Raw genomic sequence first — 11,142 nt, forward strand, 5'->3', positions numbered from 1 at the left:
CAAAGCAGTGATTCTAAAGTGTAGTCTGGGCACTTCTGGGGAGTTACCAAAAATCTTTCCAGAAAGTCCACAGGTGAGAACTATTTTCATAATAATATTTAGATGTTATTTGCCTTTTTCACTTTCATTTTGTCACCAGTGTACAGTGGGGTGTTCTAAAAGCTACTTGACGTGACATCATAACAGATTGAATGCAAAAGCTATCTTCTCTTAACCAGAGATTTGCAAAAACTTTAAGCAATGTCATTCTTCTCACTGACTTTTTATTGTTCTGATTAGAAAAATATTATGTTAGTTGACATAACTAGGCCAAATTCCTAACAAATGGATTGCTGAATCGTTGTTTACATGTAGTTTTTAACTTAATAGATAATGTTAAGTTGTCCTCACACAGAGTTTGCATCAATTTGCAGTTCTGCCCTCAGTGATGAGAATACCTGTCTTTCCTCCCTCATGGTAACTTTATGTAATATCAAACTTTTAATTTTTATCTGTTTACTAGGTGAAAAATTGACAATTTCTCATTTGGGGAGCTGTTTTTTATTTTGAATCATCAGATCTTTCTTTTAAATAAACATACAATTTTCCTATCTGTCTTCTCAATCTCCTGAACCCCTTTAGCAGTAGTCAGAAGATTACTGGACAAACTTAGCAGTAGTCAGAAGATTACTAGACAAACTTAGCAGTAGTCAGAGATTACTAGATAATCATTAACTCAATTCTAGGTTCTTCATTATTAGTTAAAATGGCAGGTTGGTATTCAAAGCTAGTGCTTGTGTCAGGGAGAAGGTGTATTAACAGAACTTCAGAAGTGTTCTGCAACTTAGTTTTTAAAACATCTTTATACACAATGTGATTGAATTTAGCTGTTTTAAATAAAATTGTGACAAAAGCTAGGGTTATCACCTCCATATTTCACAAAGAATTGTGTATGTTTTCAGTGAATTTGAGTGAATTCCTGACATTTCTTAGTTCTTGTTGTAATAGTATTTTTCTTGCATTTTCACAGGGATTATTGAAGCAAGGTAGTACTTTGATTAAGATCTAATAAGCTTTAGTTAAGATGATTTGAGAAATTAAATAAAATCACTTGCTTAGTCAAAACTGTAAAAATTTTGCTACTGTATTTTTCTTTGCTTTTTTCAGTCTGCTTTACAAGAACTTGAAGAATTGAAACAAATTGTTCCCAAAGAATCCCTCGTTTACTTCTTAATAGGAAAGGTAAAGATTGGGGCCCTGGTTCTAAACTCTATCATAACAGATACTAACTTTTGAAAAATAAATATGTTGTATTGTGCACCATCTATTGAGCAAATTCAGCTAGATCTCTGAACTATATACTCTGGAAATAAATCATGGATTTAGTTTTTATTAACATTTAAGAAGGTGATAGATATCCTAATGAAGAAGCAAGAGCACACACCCTGTAATCTTTCTGTAGTTTTGGAAGTATATCAGCACTTGCAGCCCAGTGACTGATAATGAGTTCATGACTGAGACTACCTCAAGGAAAACCGTTAACTTCCAGTTATCAATAAAATACACAAACATCTCCCAAAAGAAGAAAAATAATACCACGGTGTTGTCTTAGTTCAAAAAAATGGCTTGCAGAATTTCTGAGGCAGGACTAGTCAGGACTTTACACACTGGGTCCCCAGAAGCCAATTGGTTAAAGTAAGTGAGGATGGTGGACACTGGTGAGAGTTGCTTTGTATGTATGGTTACCACACGCTCAGTTGTGTCTGACTCTTTGTGACCTTTGGACTGTAGCTAGCCAGGCTTCTCTGTCCATGGGATTTTTCAGACAAGAGTACTGGAGTGGGTTGCCATTTCCTCCTCCAGGGGAATCTTCTCGACCCAGGGATCGAACCCATGTCTCCTGTGACTTCTACATTGCAGGTGGATTCTTTACCACTGAGCCATCAGGGGACAGTTGCTATAACTCCATTTAAAATCAGTGTAAATGAGTACTAATTAAGCAATTTATAGTCCACTGTCATTGTTCCAAACAGAGTGAGATGTGTTGGAAGCTCACTACCTGAGAGATACAGGCAAGGGATTCTGAAAATAATACCTGAATATATTAAAAGGAACTCAAAAGTTGGTATGAATTCTTCTATAGGATGAAAATGTCCTGTTCTTCAGAATGAACTTACAACATACCAATCAGGAACCCAATTTAAATTTAAAATGTTTAGGATTTTATAGATGAAGCTTACAACTTAATGAAAAATGTAGTGCTGCTGTTTATTTTTAGGTTTACAAGAAGTTAGGTCAAACGCACCTCGCCCTGATGAATTTCTCTTGGGCTATGGATTTAGATCCTAAAGGAGCCAATAACCAGATTAAAGAGGCAATTGATAAACGCTACCTTCCAGATGATGAGGAGCCAATAACCCAAGAAGAACAGATCAGTGAGTATCATCCATGTGACTTAGGTCTATATGTGATTATTCAAACCAGAAAGCTAGTGAAACACCGTATCAGAGGAAACAGATACTTCTTTATGGCACAGAATAAAGTGGAAAATTTTTTGAATATTCAGAAAGCTGTCTTTTGCATAAGAATTTTATTTCTAAACAATAGATTTTTTACACCAAATGAAATTTTAGGGAAATTGAACAGGGTAATAAAACAACAGTGTGCATATGGAGCCAGGTAACTAGTTTCAGTTCTGGATCTAGTTTGCTGTGTGATTTTCACAAATCCATTGCTAATTTTTACCTGAGCTTCAACCTATGTAACTAATGCCTGGCTTACCTGCTTCCTAGGAATGTGGTCGGGGGAGAAAAGATGATAGGTGTGACTATGTTGAAAACATTGGAAGTGCTAAGTGAATGAATAATAAATTTGTGAACATTTTAAAGTATTGACAGATCTGTAGTAGTGGCTGTTCAAATTCTGTGTAACTCTCACATATCTGAAATCTAAACATTGTACATCTGAAACTAACATAATATTGTAAGTCAGCTATACATCAGTTAATTAAAAGGCAGATAAATATAAATTGAGAGACCTCTGATAAGATAAACTAAGATGCCTTTGTTCCAGAAATGTATTTTATATTTTTGTGAACTAATAGGGACTATCCCCAAAGTGAAGTCAACAGTTGGGTGGAATGTCAGTCTTTTTTAATGTCTTAGAGAATAGTTCTAATTCTTAGGTTGAGCGTGTGCTAAATTGCTTCGGTCGTGTCCAACTCTTTGCGACACTATGGACTGTAGCCCACCAGGCTCCCCTGTCCGTGGCATCCTCCAGGTAAGAATACTGGAGTGGATTGCCGTGCCCTCCTCCAGGGGATCTTCCTGACTCAGAGACCAAAGCCACATCTCTTAAGTCTCCCAGGCTGGTTCTTTACCACTAGCGCCACCTGGGAAGCCCAATTCTTAGGTTAGGGAATAAGAATTCATTAGAGAGAGACAGTTTTAGTAGTTAAAACTCTTAATGGTTAAATGCAATAAAATAATCTTAGACATGCTGTAAAATAAGGAACTTGAATTGCATTTTATTGAAGGATATCAGGATTTTTAAGGGCTTTTGTTTAAGGTCTTATCTCTCTGAATATAATAGTTTTCTTTACTTATTTTCATGAACTAAAAAAAAATACTTTTCAGATACCTTACTGTAGACTTTTTTTATTTTTGAAGTGGGAACAGATGAATCCCAGGAGAGCAGCATGACGGATGCTGATGACACACAACTTCATGCAGCTGAAAGTGATGAATTTTAACTTCTGGAAATCAGACCTTTGCAACTGGATGTGTGACTCATGCTGACATGTTTCTTGTCCTTCCATATACTGAGTCTTCACTCTTGAGCCAGCATTGTCATCATCCATCACTTATATCCTGAGTGTGCCACTTTCACTGGACCCTGACTGTACACAGAATGAAAGGCAGTGCAATATTTAGCTGCTAAGAAGACTGGCTCTTTCACCAGTATGAATGACAGTTCAGAGGGGATAGGGTGGGAAACTTTCTTTTTCTTTCTTTTTTTTTCTTTAATCTCCCTTTGTTGGAAAGCTATCATGGAAGGAAGAGTTATGTTTTATCCTGAAGGAACCATTAGATATGGAAAATAGTGATGAACCAGAATCTCTTGGTCGTTTTTCCAAAAATTTGTTTTTACTTGGTTCTGTTCCTGATAAACAAAGTGACTGACCTTCATTTCTAGGTTCTTCAAGAATGGTGTTAGCAAGTGCCAGATGGAACAATAAAAGACATTGCCTATAACAGAGTAACCTGATTGCCAAGGAATGTAAATTACCTTAAACTTCAGTGTCTCCCATAACAAATGTAATGAGCATATAGGGACTCATATGTAGGAATCAATATCCCTCCATAACAGTGTACACTTATTCTTGGTAAGAATACTTTAATGTCCAACCAAGAATTTTAATTTATTCATCTTGCCTCAAAGTGTTGATCATCGTTATCTTGGTATTACAAACTTTAAAATTGGTCCTTAACATTTTTCCTCTTCTCTTTGAGCTCTGTGGGATCACCTCTAACATTCAGAGATGATAGAGGGGTTGCCCACTGAAAAGCCAAAACAAGGCTCTTAATAACCATTTAAGTTCACCAGAAGAATCAAAATGAGAACACTAAATGGAAAGACTTTAAGAGATCATGATAGTGAAAGCCTTAATACAATCAGAATCCTACCATAACCTTGAGTTTATATTTGTTCAAGACAGTATCCCTTTGACTTTCTTTAAGTGTTTAAGCAAGGTGCAAGAAAGTGTGGTTACCTTTGGTGAGGTCATTTCCATTCTTTTCTGCTCTCTGCTTCAGATTATTTCCAGTAGTGTGAGTTACCAAAACATGTACTGAGAGTGATTGGGTTTAGAATATTAGAAATGTTTAGCTGCAAAAATAAAAACAAAAAACCACCCACTCTTATGAAGGAGACGAGTTCTCTCTTGAGTTTATCGTAATATAGATTGATGTCTTTGGGCAATGACCACAATTTTAAAGATCTAATTATGCATAATAAAATGGGAATTATTGGAATTTCACAGTAACCGATTTAAAGTTTTAAATTGTGTATCTCCTTTATTGTAATGTTTGAAATTTTTAGAGAAACTTTAGTTAACATTTTATTAAGTGCCAATGTCAGAATATAACAAATTTATAGTTTCTTACAAATGACAGGCCTACAGTTATTGTTGTGGATTATTTGATGAAGGACAAACTTATCTACTGGTTACATGTATTTTGTTAGTCAAGCTGTGAAAATAAGGTGGATTACAGAAGATGTGAAAAAATTTTAGCCCGTAGTCTCAGTAATTTTCTGTCATTTACTGTTAATCTGCTTATTTGAATATGGATTAAATTGCATTATAAACTAATTCAAGTCAGAGTGTTAGGTTGGGTATTGGGGTGCCAGAGAGGTATTTAACAAAATTTCCTACCTAAATCTGTTTATGTGCTGCCTAAAAAAATAATTTATAAGAAAAGGAAAGATTGGGAGTAAATGAATATCATTAAAGATTCCCCAAGGCTAGCACTTGAATTCTAACAAATATTCCATTTTATTATCCATTAGTTCTGTAATATTTAATTTTATATTCTTTTATTTTTTTTTAATTGGCAAATCATAAGCCAGCTGTATAACAGTATCAAATATAGAGTTTTCATAGAAAGCTTTGATCTGAGCTCTTTGTTACAAAGCTTGGAGAAAGCTATGCTCAGAAAACAATTTGCTGATGTATAATTAGTTATGTTTTGTAGTAGGAATTTATGTCCTGTGCCAGAAGTAAGTCTTTCTGGTATTAATTTTGAGACCAAGAATAAAAGGATAGTTGTGGAAGGCACAGCATGGCTATGGTTGGTTGATCGATAATCAGCCCAGATTGATCTGACTGCATTTTCCTCACACCTCTACTTTCAAAGTCATTTAGCTGTTGGAAGCATTTCCTACCTATTTACTGTTTCTGGCTTTCTCTTCTTTCTTTTTTGCATAGTATGGGGATCAAATAACCAGAAGAAGATACGCATTTTAATCAAGCAAAATGATTGCTTCAAATTTCAGAAGTATTTTGAAGGAAATCAGAAATACTAAGTACTTCAACATCATTTTTTCTCTTTAAGCCTTTCACACGTGTGTATACACACACACACACTCTTGTTCAGAAGTTATGTTGTAGCATTGGATATTTTTCCCCCTTGGAAATGGTTCTTAACTCTGGGATTTTAGAAGGTTGGAAATATTTTTTCAAGAGAACAATGGTACTCAAAATAATGAAAGGTGGTCCTACTTTTTCTGTATTTCATTACTTTAAAATTTTTATTTTTTTTCCAAGAACTGCAAGTAATATTTGAACCATGCTGCTGTTGTACCTTAAACAAAAACTCAGTGATAACCAGTATTTAGTCTATTAAAAATGCTCTTTTTGAAGAAAAAAGTTTGCAAGTCTCTGTTTAGCCAGAGTATAGTATGGGTCTTCAAGAGAAATATGGTGACCTGTTTTCTTTGTGAAAACCTGGGAAAATGCAAGTGTGGGTGTGATGTGTGTGTTATATATGCATTGAAACAATGTAATTTTGTGTCTTCTTTTTTTGCTTTTCCTGACTTATTTCAGAAATTGTACAGTCTTGGGGGGGAAAGTCTTTTCTGTTAATATATTTGCAATTCATTAAAGGATATGGAAAATCCAAATAAATTACTTTTGAAAGCAATTCATAATCAAGTCATTAAAGCTATATCAGAGCTGTGCCATCTGTATTTTGATAGTGAGGCACAGCAAAATAGTGAAAGATTAGTATTATGTTCCACAGAAGTCTAGGGCAATGCTTCTCTATTTTTTTACTTACACTCTCATCTAATATATATATTTATTTTAAAATTCACACCCCTTTTTTAGTATTATTTGGAGTTTCAAAATAAATATTGTGACAAAAATTGGTAACTTTAGAATGTATTTTTCCCACACTACAAAAGCCCCTTGCCAGCAGCTGCTACTTTGCAAGTCAACTGCTTATTTCTCAATCATGTGATTTCTGAAATTCCTTTAAAAGGGACACAAAGCTCTTTTCTAATTAGAATCCATTTTAAATATCAAGATCTGAAAGAAGTAGAATATAGAGAGCAAGTTTTACTCTAGCTTGATATCTTGTAGAAGACCAAAGGGTTTTGCTCAGACTTGAAGAAAGGGTAGCGGTAGGGAAAAAGACAAAGTGAGGTGTGCTGGGCAGATTAGGGGATGACTCAGACCATAACCTTCCTAGGACTGGCCATTTGCTGTCAGTAGGACAGGGATAACTAGAAATCTAAGTAGGAAGTATTCTTTGGTTTTTTTAGCCTGTAATTAATGATTTTGTGAAGGTTCAGAAATGCAGACTTTGCTAAACAGCTGTGTTTAGTGAGTTCTTGTCATGTGTCCTGTGTTACTTGCCTTGGGTACAATATTTTCAGTCCTCAACCCTATATGGTAAGTGCTACTCGATTTTACAAAAGAAAAAGACTCTGAGCAATTAAATGGCAGACCTGGACACTTGGCATTAGTGTATCTAATAAACATTTAGTTTTGGACTTCTCTGGCAGTTTGAGATCATGTCTAATGTTAACTGTCAAGTGTCCTCCCTAGCATTTTGAAATTGGTATCATAGAAGTTCTGGTTTTACAGAGGTAACTTTATTACTAACCATAGATTAAAATCTGTTAAATGTTTAACCCTTTGTCTCTGTACTTCTCACACTGAAACTGAAAGCTCTATCCCTTTCTTGAGTAACTAGAAGTTTCTTTAAAGTAGAAAATTTCAAATCCTCGATTTTCTTTCCATTCTTACTTTTTTTAATTACCAATTTCCCCTAACATAGCATTCTTTTTATTTAACACCCTGAAGATGGAATGTTCAGTTTAGTGCTAAAAGCTGTATTTGAGAAGAAAATCCAAACGCGTAATGCTTCACTGGAATTGGAATAAAAAATGAGTAAGTAATGGAGGAAAGAAAAACAATGAAGTAGAGTTAAGGTTTCTTTTTTTTTTTTTTTTAATTTTATTTAACTTTACAATATTGTATTGGTTTTGCCATATATCAAAATGAATCAGCCACAGGTATACCTGTGTCCCCCATCCTGAACACTCCTCCCTCCTCCCTCCCCATACCATCCCTCTGGGTCGTCCCAGTGCACCAGCCCCAAGCATCCAGTAAAGCATCCAGTATCGTGCATCGAACCTGGACTGGCGACTCGTTTCATATATGATATTATACATATTTCAATGCCATTCTCCCAAATCATCCCACCCTCTCCCTCTCCCACAGAGTCCAAAAGACTGTTGTATACATCAGTGTCTCTATTGCTGTCTCGTATACAGAGTTAAGGTTTCTAATCATGTATTTTTCAAAAGCACTGAGCTGATGTCTAGGAAGTGTAGACTTTGCCCCTTAGTTGCTGTGTGACCCTGAACAATTAAAACCTTTTTTTCTGATCAATTTAATTGTGATTGGGTGCTAAAATGTATGTCTGATAAGAAAAGTATATTGAGACTTCTAGGGCTGGAAAACAATGATACTTACCTGATGACAAATCTGTCCATCTCCCAAAATAACCATAAGATCAAGTAAAACAAAACTATACAGGGTTCATGCCTTCATTATTAAGAAAATACTGTAACTTCAAATTACCTATAAGAAGAGAAAGATTTCCTGTACGGATCCTGCTATCACCATAAGCCTGTGATTGTAGAGCAAGAGGGTGGTGGGTGGGGTGCTAAGTCACTTCAGTTGTATCCAACTCTTTGCAACCCTATGGACTGTAGCCCGCCAGGCTCCTCTGTCCATGGGATTCTCCAGGCAAGAATACTGGAGTGAGTTGCTGTGCCCTCCTCCAGGGGATCTTCCTGGCCTGCGGATCAAAACTATGTCATGTCTCCTGCACTGGCAGGTGGGTTCTTTACCACCAGTGCCACCTGGTAACCACTATTTAATAACAATTTCAATTTGTATAAAACCATGGAGACAATCCTTAGAAGAAGAGTTATGATAAACCTAGAGGTCATAATACTGTGATTATGGTTTCAGTGCCATGATCTTACTTTTCTGAATGTTGAGCTTGAAGCCAACATTTTTACTCTCCTCTTTCACTTTCATCAAGAGTCCCTTTAGTTCCTCTTCACTTTCTACCATAAGGGTGGTGTCATCTGCATATCTGAGGTTATTGATATTTCTCCCTGCAATCTTGATTCTAGCTTGTGGTTCTTCCAGCCCAGCGTTTTTCATGATGTACTCTGCATATAAGTTAAATAAGCAGGGTGACAATATACAGCCTTGACATGCTCCTTTTCCTATTTGGAACCAGTCTGTTGTTCCATGTCCAGTTCTAACTGTTGCTTCCTGACCTGCATACAGATTTCTCAAGAGGGAGGTCAGGAGGTCTAGTATTCCCATCTCTTTCAGAATTTTCCACAGTTTATTGTGATCCACACAGTCACAGGCTTTGGCATAGTCAATAAAGCAGAAATAGATGTTTTTCTGGAACTCTCGCTTTTTCCATGATCCAGCAGATATTGGCAATTTGATCTCTGTTTGCTCTGCCTTTTCTAAATCTAGCTTGAACAACTGGAAGTTCATGGTTCACGTAATGCTGAAGCCTGGCTTGGAGAATTTTGAGCATTACTAGCGTGTGAGAAGAGTGCAATTGTGCGGTAGTTAGTTTGAGCAGTCTTTGGCATTGCCTTTCTTTGGGATTGGAATGAAAACTGATCTTTTCCCGTCCTGTGGCCACTGCTGAGTTTTCCAAATTTGCTGCCATGTTGAGTGCAGCACTTTCAGAGCATCATCTTTCAGGATTTGAAATAGCTCAACTGGAATTCCATCACCTCCACTAGCTTTGTCTGTAGTGATGCTTTCTAAGGCCCACTTGACTTCACATTCCAAGATGTCTGGCTCTAGATGAGTAATCACACTATCATGATTATCTTGGTCGTGAAGATCTTTTTTGTACAGTTCTGTGTATTCTTGCCACCTTTTCTTAATATCTTCTGCTTTTGTTAGGTCCATACCATTTCTGTCCTTTATCGAGCCCATCTTTGCATGAAATGTTCCCTTGGTATCTCTAATTTTCTTGAAGAGATCTCTAGTCTTTCCCATTCTGTTGTTTTCCTCTGTTTCTTTGCATTGATCGCTGAAGAAGGCTTTCTTATCTATTCTTGCTATTCTTTGGAACTCTGCATTCAGATGCTTATATCTTTCCTTTTCTCCTTTGCTTTTCACTTCTTTTCACAGCTACTTGTAAGGCCTCCCCAGACAGCCATTTTGCTTTTTTGCATTTCTTTTCCGTGGGGATGGTCTTGATCCCTGTCTCCTGTACAATGTCATGAACCTCAGTCCATAGTTCATCAGGCACTCTATCAGATCTAGGCCCTTAAATCTATTTCTCTCTTCCACTGTATGATCATAAGGGATTTGATTTAGGTCATACCTGAATGGTCTAGTGGCTTTCCCTACTTTCTTCAATTTAAGTCTGAATTTGGCAATAAGGAGTTCATGATCTGAGCCACAGTCAGCTCCCAGTCTTGTTTTTGCTGACTGTATAGAGCTTCTCCATCTTTGGCTGCAAAGAGTATAATCAGTCTGATTTCCGTGTTGACCATCTGGTGATGTCCATGTGTAGAGTCTTCTCTTGTGTTGTTGGAAGAGGGTGTTTGCTATGACCAGTGTGTTCTCTTGGCAAAACTCTATTAGCCTTTGCCCTCCTTCATTCTGTATTCCAAGGCCAAATTTGCCTGTTAGTCCAGGTGTTTCTTGACATCTTACTTTGCATTCCAGCCCCCTATAATGAAAAGGACGTCTTTTTTGGGTGTCAGTTCTAAAAGGTCTTGTAGGTCTTCATAGAACTGTTCAACTTCTTCAGCATTACTGGTTGGGGCATAGACTTGGATTACTGTGATATTGAATGGTTTGCCTTGGAAACGAACAGAGATCATTCTGTCATTTTTGAGATTGCATCCAAGTACTGCATTTTGGACTCTTGTTGACCATGATGGCTACTCCATTTCTTCTAAGGGATTCCTGCCTGCAGTAGTAGATCCAATGGTCATCTGAGTTAAATTTTTGGCAGCGTGTGGGATCTTCCTGGATTAGGGATTGAACCTGTGTCTCCTGCATTAGCAGACGAATTCTTCACCACTGAGCAACCA

General features: G+C 36.7%; 1 protein-coding gene across 8 annotated transcripts in view; it reads left to right on the forward strand.

The window, feature by feature from the left end:
* CDC27 (cell division cycle 27) overlaps positions 1-6,664 on the forward strand; it is a 58,031-nt gene extending 51,367 nt beyond the window's left edge. For 3 of the 8 annotated variants that reach the window (XM_010832368.1, XM_010832370.1, XM_010832371.1), the window contains exons 17-19: positions 1,147-1,221; positions 2,258-2,414; positions 3,645-6,664. In XM_010832368.1, the coding sequence (XP_010830670.1) occupies positions 1,147-1,221; positions 2,258-2,414; positions 3,645-3,730 (318 nt within the window). In that variant the 3' untranslated portion in view covers positions 3,731-6,664. The remainder of the gene's footprint in view (positions 1-1,146; positions 1,222-2,257; positions 2,415-3,644) is intronic. The other 5 variants (XM_010832369.1, XM_010832372.1, XM_010832375.1 and 2 more) reach the window with 3 other exon arrangements.
* The last annotated feature ends 4,478 nt before the right edge of the window (positions 6,665-11,142 follow it).

Source organism: Bison bison, unplaced genomic scaffold (assembly GCF_000754665.1).
Source record: "Bison bison bison isolate TAMUID 2011002044 unplaced genomic scaffold, Bison_UMD1.0 scf7180017861046, whole genome shotgun sequence".
Taxonomy (NCBI): domain Eukaryota; kingdom Metazoa; phylum Chordata; class Mammalia; order Artiodactyla; family Bovidae; genus Bison; species Bison bison.